The following is an 11,408-nucleotide window of genomic DNA, read 5'->3' on the forward strand; positions in this document are numbered from 1 at the left end:
GTTGTAGCAGACACTCCACCTTGTGTTCCAAACACGTCGGGTTCAGCTTGAGACATCAAGTATACTGCCAGTGATGCCCTGGAGTCTGTCTACAGGCAGGGTTATGAGCATACAGTGGAGATTGAAACAGGTAGATAAAAACTGTCCCTTGAGGAGTCCTTTACAATAAAAAACAAATCTATTTATTTATTTGGCTGTTCCTGGTCTTAATTGTGACATGTGGGATCCAGTTCCCAGACCAGGGATGGAACTCAGGCCCCCTGCATTGGAAGCCTGGAGTCTTAGCCACTGGACCACCAGGGAAGTCTCCTAAAGGCATTTTATAGATAAAAAAAAAATTCCTGCATTTATTTCGTGGTGTAAGGCCATTCACCCCAGAGCAGAAAATAGTTAGGATGCTTCACTTGAAAAATAAATCCATTTGAAAAGTGAAAGCGTAACTTAGAATACCCGAGTGGTCAATAGGCACATAAAATGATGTTTGATCTCATTAGTAATTAGGAAAATGTAAATTAAAACAAAATTTACAAAAAGACAATATGAAGAATTGGTGGGACATACATTGCTGTTAGGATTCCAAATTATACAAACTCTTTAAAAACTGGTGTGACAAGCTACATTTGAACATATGCACATTCTAATATCTGGAAAATCTACTCTTGATTATATTCCCAAGAGAACTATCTCACTGTGATGAGTGACATGGTCAGAGCAGTATTTGCAATAACCCCAAACTGGAACCAACCTGAGCCCCCATTAATAATACAATGGGTCTGGTTGTATTTCATGCAATGGAATACCATATGGCAATAAAAATAATGTACCATGCAACAGGATGACTGAATTCCATAAATATAACTCTAGCCACATAGATGCAAAGTTTAAAAATATGCAAATTAATCTGTGGTTATACAAGTCAGGAGAGTGTCTACCGTTGGAGAGCAGGTGTGTGCATGCTTGTTTAGTCATGTCTGATTCTTCCACCCCATGGGCTGTAGCCTGCCAGGCTCCTCAGTCCATTGGACTCTCCAGGCAAGAATGCGGAAATGAGTTGTCATGCCCTCTTCCAGGAGGATCTTCCCCATCCAGGGACTGAACCTGCATCTTAGTCTCCTGCATCGGCAGGCAGGTTCTTTACCGCTAGTGCCCCTGGGAAGCCCACGTGGCATGGTATGTCTAAGCTATTGCATCGCTCCCTTTGCTGATGTGATGTTTGCAGTTCCTGAGAGGCCCAGGTGAGGGACACCTGGTTCCTGAGAGGATGAGGTGAGGTGTACCTTGTCCCTGAGAGGACTAGGTGAGGCAGAAAGAGTTAGAGAAAAGCGAAGGCCCACTAGTAAGAGCTGAGGGGCTTTAGAAGGCAGTAGCTGATCCTGCCCAGGCTGCCTCTGTGGTGGCGAGGCTGAAGCAGCTTATGTTAACCTGTTCCCACCACCTAATGAGGCTCAGACAAGGAGAGTGTGGCAGGAGAGCTTCCCCTTACACCACTAGCTGGGATTTCTACTCAGGCAGCCTGGCCCCAGAGGTCACAGTTTATCACCTCCTAGGAGGAACCCAGCGGCATGCATGCTTAGTCACTCAGTCGTGTCCGACTCTCTGTGACCCCATGGACTGTATGCAGCCCACCAGGCTCCTCTGTCCCTGGGATTCTCCAGGGGATCTTCCCGACGCAGGGATCGAACCTGCCTCTCTCGTGTCTCGTGCGTTGGCAGGTGGATTCTTTATCATCTGGGCTACCTGGGAAACCCAGGAGGAACCCAGATCAGGACTCAGGCTTGGAGGTGGAACTGGGGAAGGGAAGGGAGGTGAAGGACGAAAAGAGGGCCAGGACAGGGACGGGGTGGAGCAGCAGCACCCTCTGCAGTACGTGGGGGTCATTCTCAGAGGCACAGAGTTTTCCCGGAGACTCTCAGTGAGCCGCGAGTTTGAGCTCATCTTACCCTGGACTCTAGCCCATCAACCCTAAGTCCTTGTCTGGGCTTGCCCTCGCCCTAGGTTGAGGTTATGGGACACAGAGCACCTGTGCTGAATGCAAGCTGAGCACCATGGCCAGGGCACAGTGATCTGTTTTAAAAGAGCATCCCAGGGGTCTCTTAGGCAAGCACCCCAGCGCACTTAAATAGGAGTCTTGAAAATTCAAACTTTTAAGAGATAAAGCTGAAAAATGCTGATGACAGAAGCTCAGCCTGAAGGTAGGACAGCTCAGGGGTATCTGGGGACATGGGAGCCCCCGGGGCACATGAGTCCCATTTTGTGTAAAGTCGCCCTTGTTCACTGGTTAAGGTCAGCCTGGGTGGGTTTCTTGCTTTCTGTGATGTTCTGAGAGGAGCTGGTGGCCCCACGTTCACTTAAAGGGAAGGAGTTATCTCTTCCCATGATCTTTCCCTTCTATTCTCTCGCCTCAGTTCCTTCCCCGCTAAATGTTTGTGGTGTGCCCTCTAGGTCCTCAACTCACCAGCGGGTGTGAGGGGTGAGCAAATAAGAAAGCTGGCTACACTATTACTGGGTCCTTGGCAGAGACACCAAATGGTGAAGCAGAGGCCAGGCATTGGTTTATTAACCACTCTGAATGTATTTGTTTGTTAACCACTCTGAATGTTTGAGCTCTGACTACACAGCTACCCCAAGCAGAAATAAAAGGGCTCCTCGTAAAGAATGGTGGCTGGTTTGAAAAAAGTGTATCTATTTGATTACATTTTCTCAAACATCTTGGGTGAGATACGTATGTACACATATTGCTTTATTGTAACATAATAATTAGGTTATTATCAGGAAGGGAAGAGGCATGCTACTCTTATCCTTGGGTGTAGGCCGGATTTCTGTTTCTCAGATTTGGCAATCCTTACTTCCTGGGGAGAGAATTAAATGACTTCTTTATTCATCAAAGCACTAGCCCCATGTCTCTCAAATCTGACCTACAGGTGGGTTTTATTTGGGCCACATGGGTTTAAATGGAATCAATGGCTGAAATGAAAAACTTGAGATGTTGTCGTGAAGAAGGAGGTTTCAGATTTCTTTGGAAAAGTCTGGCAATACTGGCTGGCGGTTCCCAGGGAAGAAATTGACTCAGGCTGAATAGAGACACAGGATCTCTGATGTGCTTCGGCGCCATCATGTCTGACTGCTCCAGGCGTGGATTTCTAGAGGCCTGCTGCTGTTTATCAGCTCCTTCCCAGTCTGCTTCACACACTTATATTATCTGCATCTCTAGCTCAGAAGGAGGGGGCCGCTGGCCTGGAAGAATTTAGTCTGTCAAGGATGAGGGAGATAGATAGCAGGCAGGGGTGGGGGCGCTCGGTGAGCAGCAGGGACCTGTGACCCTTTGCACTGGCTGGGAGGACAATGCATGGCTGTGGGGATGTCCCGGGAAGCCGGTGGGGCTGGATGCAGAGTGCGACGGCCCTGCTGGATTGGAGCCTGTGGTCTTGCACAGCACTGCGCTGCAGAGCAGAGGCTGCTCCTCTGTGGCTCACCTCTGATCTTGGGGGGAAGAACTCAAAGGAATGGATGAGTGAGGGTCCTGGGAAAATGACTCAGTGGACAGGACCTTAGCTGCAGGTGGTTTCAATTAGAAACACAAAGACGTGTTACATTTTTTGGTACCTGAATGTTGTCCCAAATGGCTTAATTAATGAAGTAGTCATAAACCCCTTATGTGATGAGAATTTGCCTTCCAAAACATTCATAGTACCTTGCCCAGGGATGTTGTCACCAAATCACTCCCTCCATTCACTCATCTATCCATTCATCAGATATCGGAAGACCCACGATGGTTGTGATGTAGAGTGGACAACATTGAGCAAGATAGCATCTCCAGTTCTTCCGAGTCTTGTGGCGATCTGGATGAGAGATCTGGAGCTGGAGTGGAGAGGACATTGCTTGGGAGCAAGAAATTTGGGGTCTTGATTCCATTTCTGTCCTTCAACTCCTGGGTAATATTGGGCCAACGACTAGATCTTTCTGGGCTCCACTTTTCTTATTTGTAAAATGGGGCTAAATTATCTATGATTTTTTTTTATTAACTTCTAAAATACTTTGCTGAAGAAAAGAGACATACACATCTGAATGTAAAATGTAGATTTTCTTATACGTAAGGGCATAGTTGGTTAGGCTTTTGTTTTCTTTATGGATGTGAATTCGAAATGAGAGTCACAATACATTGTGTTTTGCTTCAATGTGTTCACTCATCTTTGATTTCATATTGCTGTTGTTGTTTCAGTTGCTAAGTTGTGTCCGACTCTTTGTGACCCCAAGGACTATAGCCCACCAGGCCCCTCTATTCATTGGATTTCCCAGGCAAGAATACTGAGTGGGTTGCCATTTCCTCTTGTAGGGATCTTCCCAACCCAGGGATTGAACCCACATCTCCTGCACTGGAAGGTGGATTCTTTACTGCTGAGCCACCAGGTAAGCCCAACATTTCATATATAAGGAATCAAATGAAAAATATTTTTACAGGTTTAGCTGTAGGAAGAGGAGGGGACCAGTAATGCTTCTGTCAAAATCAGATGGTTTCACTGTCTCTGAGTTTGTGATTTGCTGTAGAAACTGAAGGGCAAATGAGACCTCTGAAGGAGAAGAAACTTAAGAATGTTATGCAGTTGGGGTAATGGGTTTATTATATCTACATACAAGTAGGCATTTATTGGCATTGTGTCGAAAGGAAAGGACAAAGTGATAACAAAAACTGAGCATGAAAACAAGATAGCTGCAACAGACCAATATTTAAAAGCTTAAAGATTCTCAGAACACAGAACCTGGAATCACAGCTTTCAGCTTGTATAGTTAATTATCTGGACTCTCAAGTCAACTATATAATGCAAGCGACACGAGACGATACAACACACCAGCGCAGCAGTCTCTCACTGGGGGGTGGAGGAAGGCTTGGTGGGGCTTCAGGTCACTGATGGGAAAGGGGCTTAAAATCTCATAAATCCTCCGTATCTTTTCTCCATTTCAGGAACTTCCTTGGAGTAACTTTCGCCTTCTTCCTCGGAGGGTAGGGGCTCGGCAAAGCGCTTGAGGAAGCCACCGTACCTTTTCTGGTAGTCCATCCACCACTCCGGACGACCCACTCTTCTCATGAAACCCCCGTATCGCTTCTGCAGCTCTTTGGTTTCATCTTCCAGGTGGGGGCTTCTCTTTAAGCCTCTCATGAAGCCACCGTATCTCTTGCTCACATCTTCAGCATCACTGCCCTCCTGGTAGAGGCTCCCCTCTCGCTGGTCCCCAGCTCCCAGCAGCTCCTTGAGCAGGTTGGAGGAGTTGCCCAGGCCGTCATCTTCCTCTGCATCCTTCTTCATGAAGCCCCCATATCTCTTGCCAAGGACCTCACCTCCATTTGCTTCTTCCTCCGCTTGCAGGGGGTACAGCTCATCCATTTTCTTCATGAAGCCCCCATACCGCTTCATGAAGCCCCCGTACTTCTTGGCAAGCAGGTGGCTCTCCTCCTGTTTGCTGAGGGCACTGGTGGCATCCGGAGGAAGCTCTAGTTTGGTCAGCTGCAGAAGCTCCTTGCAGGTTTCCCAGGTCTTGAGAGAAGGCAGTTTCCCCTCACATTCCAGAGTGCAAGCCTGGGGAAAATAATCTGATTTAATGACAGAAGAGGCTTTTCTGATTTCACTCAGTAAACACATTTTCACTCCCCATCGCCCGCCCCACTGGGCCACTCTATGCTTGCTTTGATGAAGAAACTCCCACTTAATAATCTCATTTTTCTTACAAATTTTAGTTGTACTGAATAGGCAGATCGAAGGAAAATCAGAAGGGGAGATTGTGGAGAACTAACTGAATCAAATTAGAATTTGTCTTTGAATTTTAACAGACTGTACTATGCTGTACTATTGTAATATTGTAAAGATATTTTCCCACTCAATTTTAACCTATATTTTTCTTACCATTTCAGTTTTTTTATGGTTCTACTTATAGAACTCAGTTACTAACTCTTGATTTAGACATAAAAACTAGGCCCTTTCTTGAGATTTAAAATATATTGGTATATTACTTAATATGAAATATATACATATTATTTTTCACAAAGAAAAGAAGCATTTTATTAGTGCAACAAAATTCTGGTATATAGTTAATCAGCTCTTACTAATTATTTAAGTTTTGTGTCTAAGAAAATTAAATACATGCAAAAATAAAAATCTATAGCTCTAATAAAAATAATGGTCCTGTTTTATTTTTATCTCTGATTAAGAAACCTAATCATTATTAAAAATTTAAGATGTTCAGATTTCAAGACTATTTCCATCCTAAAGTGAAATTTAAACACTCCATTTGCCAAAAATTTATGTTGCATATTTTGTATACTATTACCAAAGGCTATTTTAATATTGGCATTTCTTAAATAATGTCAAATAACTAGAATAACAGTCATTAGTACAGAAGTGATATTAATTTATATCTTACAGCCTCTCTCTCTCATGCTCAGTAATGTCGGACTCTTCGCAACCCCATGAACTGTAGCCCACCAAGCTCCTCTGTCCATGAGATTTCCCAGGCAAGAATACTGGAGCAGGCTGCCATTTCCTCCTCCAGGGCATCTTCCTGACCCAGGGATTGAACCTGCATCTCCTGCATTGGCAGGCGATTTACCTGCCACTGGGAAGGTAATATCCACCTGGGAAACTGATATTCCTATAGCCATCTATACATTTTCTTGTATTATTTTTCATACTTTGTGTTGGAGAGTAAATTCAGTTTGGACATCAGTCATGGCATGGCTGCTCATTTTTTTTAATCCATCATAGAATGAAGTGCAAGTGTCTTTCACATGGTGCAAATTCCACAATTATTTGTTACTTGATTTTACTACATAGTTCTAGCTAGGCAAGCTTATTTCTCATGTATCTTTTCTTTTTCTTTCTTTTTTTTTTTTAAAATTTGTCTTTTTCATCCAAGCTAAAATTCCAGAGCTGCCGTAATTCTAACAATATAGTGGTTAACAAGCCATTTGTCACAGACAAAATAACTATCCTATATGCAAGTCCCAAGAGAAAACCAATCAGTAAAACACAAATAAGAAAGAAAAATATGGATGCAGGGGATTGTCACCTCTACTAAAGATGCAACATTTTTTCTCAGACTTTAAATATAAAGACCTATTTGTCAAGTGGAGAGGATGGCGCAATCCAAATGGAACAAACAAACATTTAACCTGAAACATACTGTCTTGGGTTCTGTAGAATCCTTCCCTTAGTGATTGTCCCTGTTTTGTGTATCTAGGTAAGAGAATTGCTTCAGAAGGTCTGGAGAGGTACTTGTCTCTTTGGATTAATACATATGCTCTGCCCAACTTTTTAAGTCATCACAGAATCTCAACAAATTGAGAAGACAGTGCAAATGAACCCTTGGGGGAGCTAGTTTAAAATGAAGCTTCCTGGGCCCCCACTTCAGCGATTCTGAGTCAGTGGGGGCAGCAAGAGTGATTTAGGAGCATCAGATTACCATTAGAATGACAGTTCTTTTGCACTTAGATTCCTTTCCCCCAACAACACCAAGCCCCTGTATAATTTATCTTTGGATCATAGGCCACCTCTTTGGACTCGGCCACCTCTCCTGTGCCCCTTTCACAGCCAAATTAAACTGTTGTCTTACTAGTTTAATTAATAAAATGCACTATTAACGATAGTACCTTCTAGGCAGGACAGAAGTTGAATTCCAGGGGGACTCACCTGCAGAACAGTCGCCGACCCATCTCTCCTGTCCACTGCATTCTCCCTGCCTCCTCTCCCTTCATCCACACCGTCCCGTCCCCGCGCCTCCCCCCCCCACCCCTCCCCACAAGTGAGGGGCATGGTCTGAGAGACCTGAGGTTAAAAGGGCTAGAGAAATTAAATTCAAAGAAAGACGGCGAGATTATAAATCACTGTTATTCGCGGGAAGGATGGGTAGATGCTTGTGAGCGGAAGGGGCCCTAGGTGGGCTATGTGAGCAGGTGGGTGACTGAGCATCTTCCCTGGGGCAGGTGAGGGGGACAGCCGGAGCTCTCCGAGGTCCTGAAGAGAGAGAGAGAGCGCACCAGCGGGGCGCCCACCTCCCCGGGGTGAAAACGAACAAGGTTTGCGCGGCGACACCGCCGCCCTTTTGGTCCCTAGCTCGTCGCGGGGACCCGAAACTCAGAACCAAAGCAGGACTTTGGTCAGCGTTCGGGGAGCAGTCGGGATACCTGGGTCACATGGGGTCGGCGCCGACTGAGAGCACGGCGGGCCCCGGCTGTGCGCGCAGGGTCCGGGTTAGCTGCTCCCGCACCGCGCGGAACACTCACCAGCGGGTTGAGGTCGGTCGGGCGCGCCAGGCGGTAGCTGCACGTGGCGCAGTCCTGGCTGCATTCTGCCCTCACGGTCGCCAGGAGCCCGGGGCCGAGCGCCAGCAGCCAAGTGCAGAGTCCCAGGAACCGCGCCATGGGCTGCGGGGAGAGCGCACAGAGCTCCGAGCCTGTCCGCGCGCCCAGCGGGGCCCTGGGAAGGACTCCGAGCCGGGCCGCCGCAACTGCGATGAGGGTGCTTCATTGAACCAGAGCTCACGGGACCCTCTTTCCTGCCCTCCCCCGCCCGCCCGGGGGGACCGCTCCGATCTCCTCTCGGTTCCCGAGTGGTCCCTGTGGCCCGGAGCCCGGGTCGGCCCCAGGCACTGGCTCTCTGCAGGGCAGGATTCTGGAGGGGACTACGGAGACCAAATTTGAGAGCCCGGGAGCCCGGGGCCTGGCTACATTGACCCGGGTCACATACAAGGAGCGGAAGAAAGTTGGGGGCCCCCATGCAATGCAACGAGGAATAAAACGCAGCTGGCTGAGCGCCCCAAACCCACGCAGCAAGGTGGGCTTCGGCTGAGTTCACTCACGTTGCCGCTGTTCGGGGCACGCAGGTCGGTCGGGGGAACCGGGTCCGGGGCGACTCGGTGGGGGTAGAGCCACGAAAGCGGGCGGGCCTCACCCTCGCGGTCCTCGGCGTCGCCGCGGCTGCAGCGCAGAGACGGGTCTCCGGCCTCGCCAGCCTCCCTCGCCGTCCAGGCTGCGGCGGCAGGAGCCACTTTATAATTCGTCCGGGAGCGCAGGAGGCGAGCGCGCCCCAATCGCCGGCGGGCTGCCGCTGACGCAGGCCCTACGCCGGCCGCGCACCGCCCCCGCCGGAAGAGGGGTCCGGGCCCGGGCGGGGGACCAGCGTGGCGGCGCACCCCTCGGCCGGGTGACACACCGAGGCAGTTAGGAAAGTTGGGGAGAGGGTGCGATGAGATCAAGTCCCCCCGCGTAAAGTCACCGCAATTGCCCTCCGCGGGGAGTGCGCTTAGCATCAGAGCCCAGGTGGGAGTTAGCGGGTAGATAGATTGATTTAGAGTCTCGAATGTGCTAGAGACCCTAGCAGTAAGTGCTGAGACTACCCCGCCCCACCTCCTCCTGGAGCGCCCCCGCCGTCCGGGTGGGCATCCGGCACAGCCGTCCGGAATGTCGTCACTTGTCCACCCATCTGTCCCCAACGCACTAGACTTCTTGCTGACAGCAAGGCGCGTAGTAGGCGCTCAGTTAATGGTTAAGGGAATGACTGAAACTTTCCGGGAATCTTAACATCTCCGGAGGGCGCTTTCCCTTTTTGTACTACTGAGACCCCCTTGCCAAGCGCGCACGCGGTTGCCAAGTTCCCACACTTCGGGAACGACTTTCTGTCCGACCAGAGTGTCCTGGGGGATTTAGGCTAGTGAGAGGGGGTACGGGGTTGGGATGGTCTCAGGACCATCCATTTCAGGAACTAGTAGATTTCTGCAGTTATCTTCTGGGGAAAAGCTGGGACTGTGATGGCGAGAGAGCGAGGTGGGAGGACTCGGTGCCCAGGGCGTCCCGCGCTTGTGGCGCGTACCTCGGCTTGGCTGGGAGGGGGCGGAGCGCCGATGGCGGAGGCGCGGGCTCTCTCTCAACTGAGGCCCGCTAGCCACCTTGGCTCTGCGGAAGATTACCAAGATGCAACCGTTTACCTTGTCAGTGTCCCCATTTGGAAAATTGGTACGGAGGTAATGGGACAAAATAGGGCCGAAGGCTATCCATAGGGTTCCGGAGAGACACCAATGAAATAATGGACCAAAGCACTTAGCCTTAGCAAGCCTTAAGAACGTGCTTCTAATCCTGACATCCATATGCCTTTAGGTTGTCTATCATTAACGTATCTTTCGTTTATTGTTTACTTATCCATCCATACATCCTTCCATCCATCCATGTACCTATCTATCAATCCTGGTCCTAGAGGGAAGTCACAGAGTACCAAAGCTGGCAGACGGAGAAAGAATCCCAGTGCTTTCCCAGCCAAACCGCCTTCTGCCCTTAGACCTTTGCGTGGACCAGCCGCCACAGGGCTCCTCTGAGCTCGGGCGGCATTGCATCTTCCACTCTGGTCACTAGAGGGCAGCGCTCTTCTGCGTAGGTCTGGGCACCGGGGAAGAGTAGCGCGCCAGCAGCGGACACGCACACGAGTGCCCGCGGAGCAGCATTGCGCTCCGCCTGCCTCCCGGACAGGGGCAGCCCCGCACCCGGCGGGGAAGCGGAGCGAGGGGCTGCGGCGACAGAACGCCCCAGACATCCCGAAGGAGCCAGACTGACATCTAGCCAGAAAAGCAGGACGCTTCCCCGTTGACGTTTTAAGCTTTTCACAGGGACGCTGGTGGAGAGCTGGTGATGCCTCCAACCACTCACCCAATAGGAACGAGGGTTCCCCCTGCTGCCTGGGGTTTGGAAAGGCAGCAACTACACAGTAGCGCTCAGCGTGAAAGGATTGCAGGGACACTCCGGGCTTAAGGGGAGAGAATACTTGCTGTATCTTAGCACAGGCATACCTGGGATACCTGGGATCACTCTGGAACAGACTTGAAACTCGTAACGGGAGACTGGAGGCTGAGACCCTGGTGTGAATGACTGCACCATGGGGTGCATTCCCCCAAAGGCCCCTTGGAATCTTGGAAAAGTAGCAGCTGAAGACTGAAAGGGGACTTGGGGATAAGTTATTTCAATCTTTATTCTGAAGATGGGAAACCGAGGCTCAGAGCGTCCAAATGACCACCCAGACATAACCAGGCAGAACCAGATCATCTCACACGTCTCTAGGGAGAATCCCGCCACCCTATCAGGCTCGGTTTGTTTCAGTTGGAACAATTACTGTTTGCTCTGAGTTAGTTTCTCTTGTTGCATCTGCATATTTATGCATAGTTTTATATACTTTTGGTTGCGCTGGCTTTCTCTAGTGGCAGCAAGCCGGGACTTCTTTTATTGCAGAGCAAGGGCTATGGGTGCTATAGTATTGTGGCTCAGTAGTTGTTGCGAGGGATGTGGGATCTTCTGGAACCAGGGATTGAACCTCCCAAACTGGCAGGTGGATTCTTAACCACTGTGCAACCAGGGAAGTCCCCTCTGAGGCTTTTTA

The 11,408-nt window shown here is 49.3% G+C and overlaps 1 protein-coding gene across 1 annotated transcript; it reads right to left on the reverse strand.

The window, feature by feature from the left end:
- Positions 1–4,919: 4,919 nt before the first annotated feature.
- On the reverse strand, positions 4,920–8,410 carry PENK (proenkephalin). Its single transcript, XM_068983272.1, has 2 exons — positions 8,273–8,410; positions 4,920–5,573 (listed from the first exon to the last, which is right to left on the reverse strand). Exons 1-2 carry the CDS (start codon positions 8,408–8,410, stop codon positions 4,920–4,922), a joined length of 792 nt encoding a protein of 263 aa, XP_068839373.1.
- Between the last annotated feature and the right edge of the window lie 2,998 nt (positions 8,411–11,408).

Source organism: Capricornis sumatraensis, chromosome 11, assembly GCF_032405125.1.
Source record: "Capricornis sumatraensis isolate serow.1 chromosome 11, serow.2, whole genome shotgun sequence".
Lineage (NCBI taxonomy): Eukaryota > Metazoa > Chordata > Mammalia > Artiodactyla > Bovidae > Capricornis > Capricornis sumatraensis.

What these genes read in the sequence shown, in the direction of transcription:
- PENK (XM_068983272.1), bottom strand. Translation starts at nt 8,410, where the DNA reads ATGGCGCGGTTCCTGGGACTCTGCACTTGGCTGCTGGCGCTCGGCCCC. An exon ending in CGACCGACCTCAACCCGCTG is followed by an intron (nt 5,574 to 8,272) that starts GTGAGTGTTCCG and finishes TATTTTCCCCAG; the next exon opens with GCTTGCACTCTGGAATGTGA.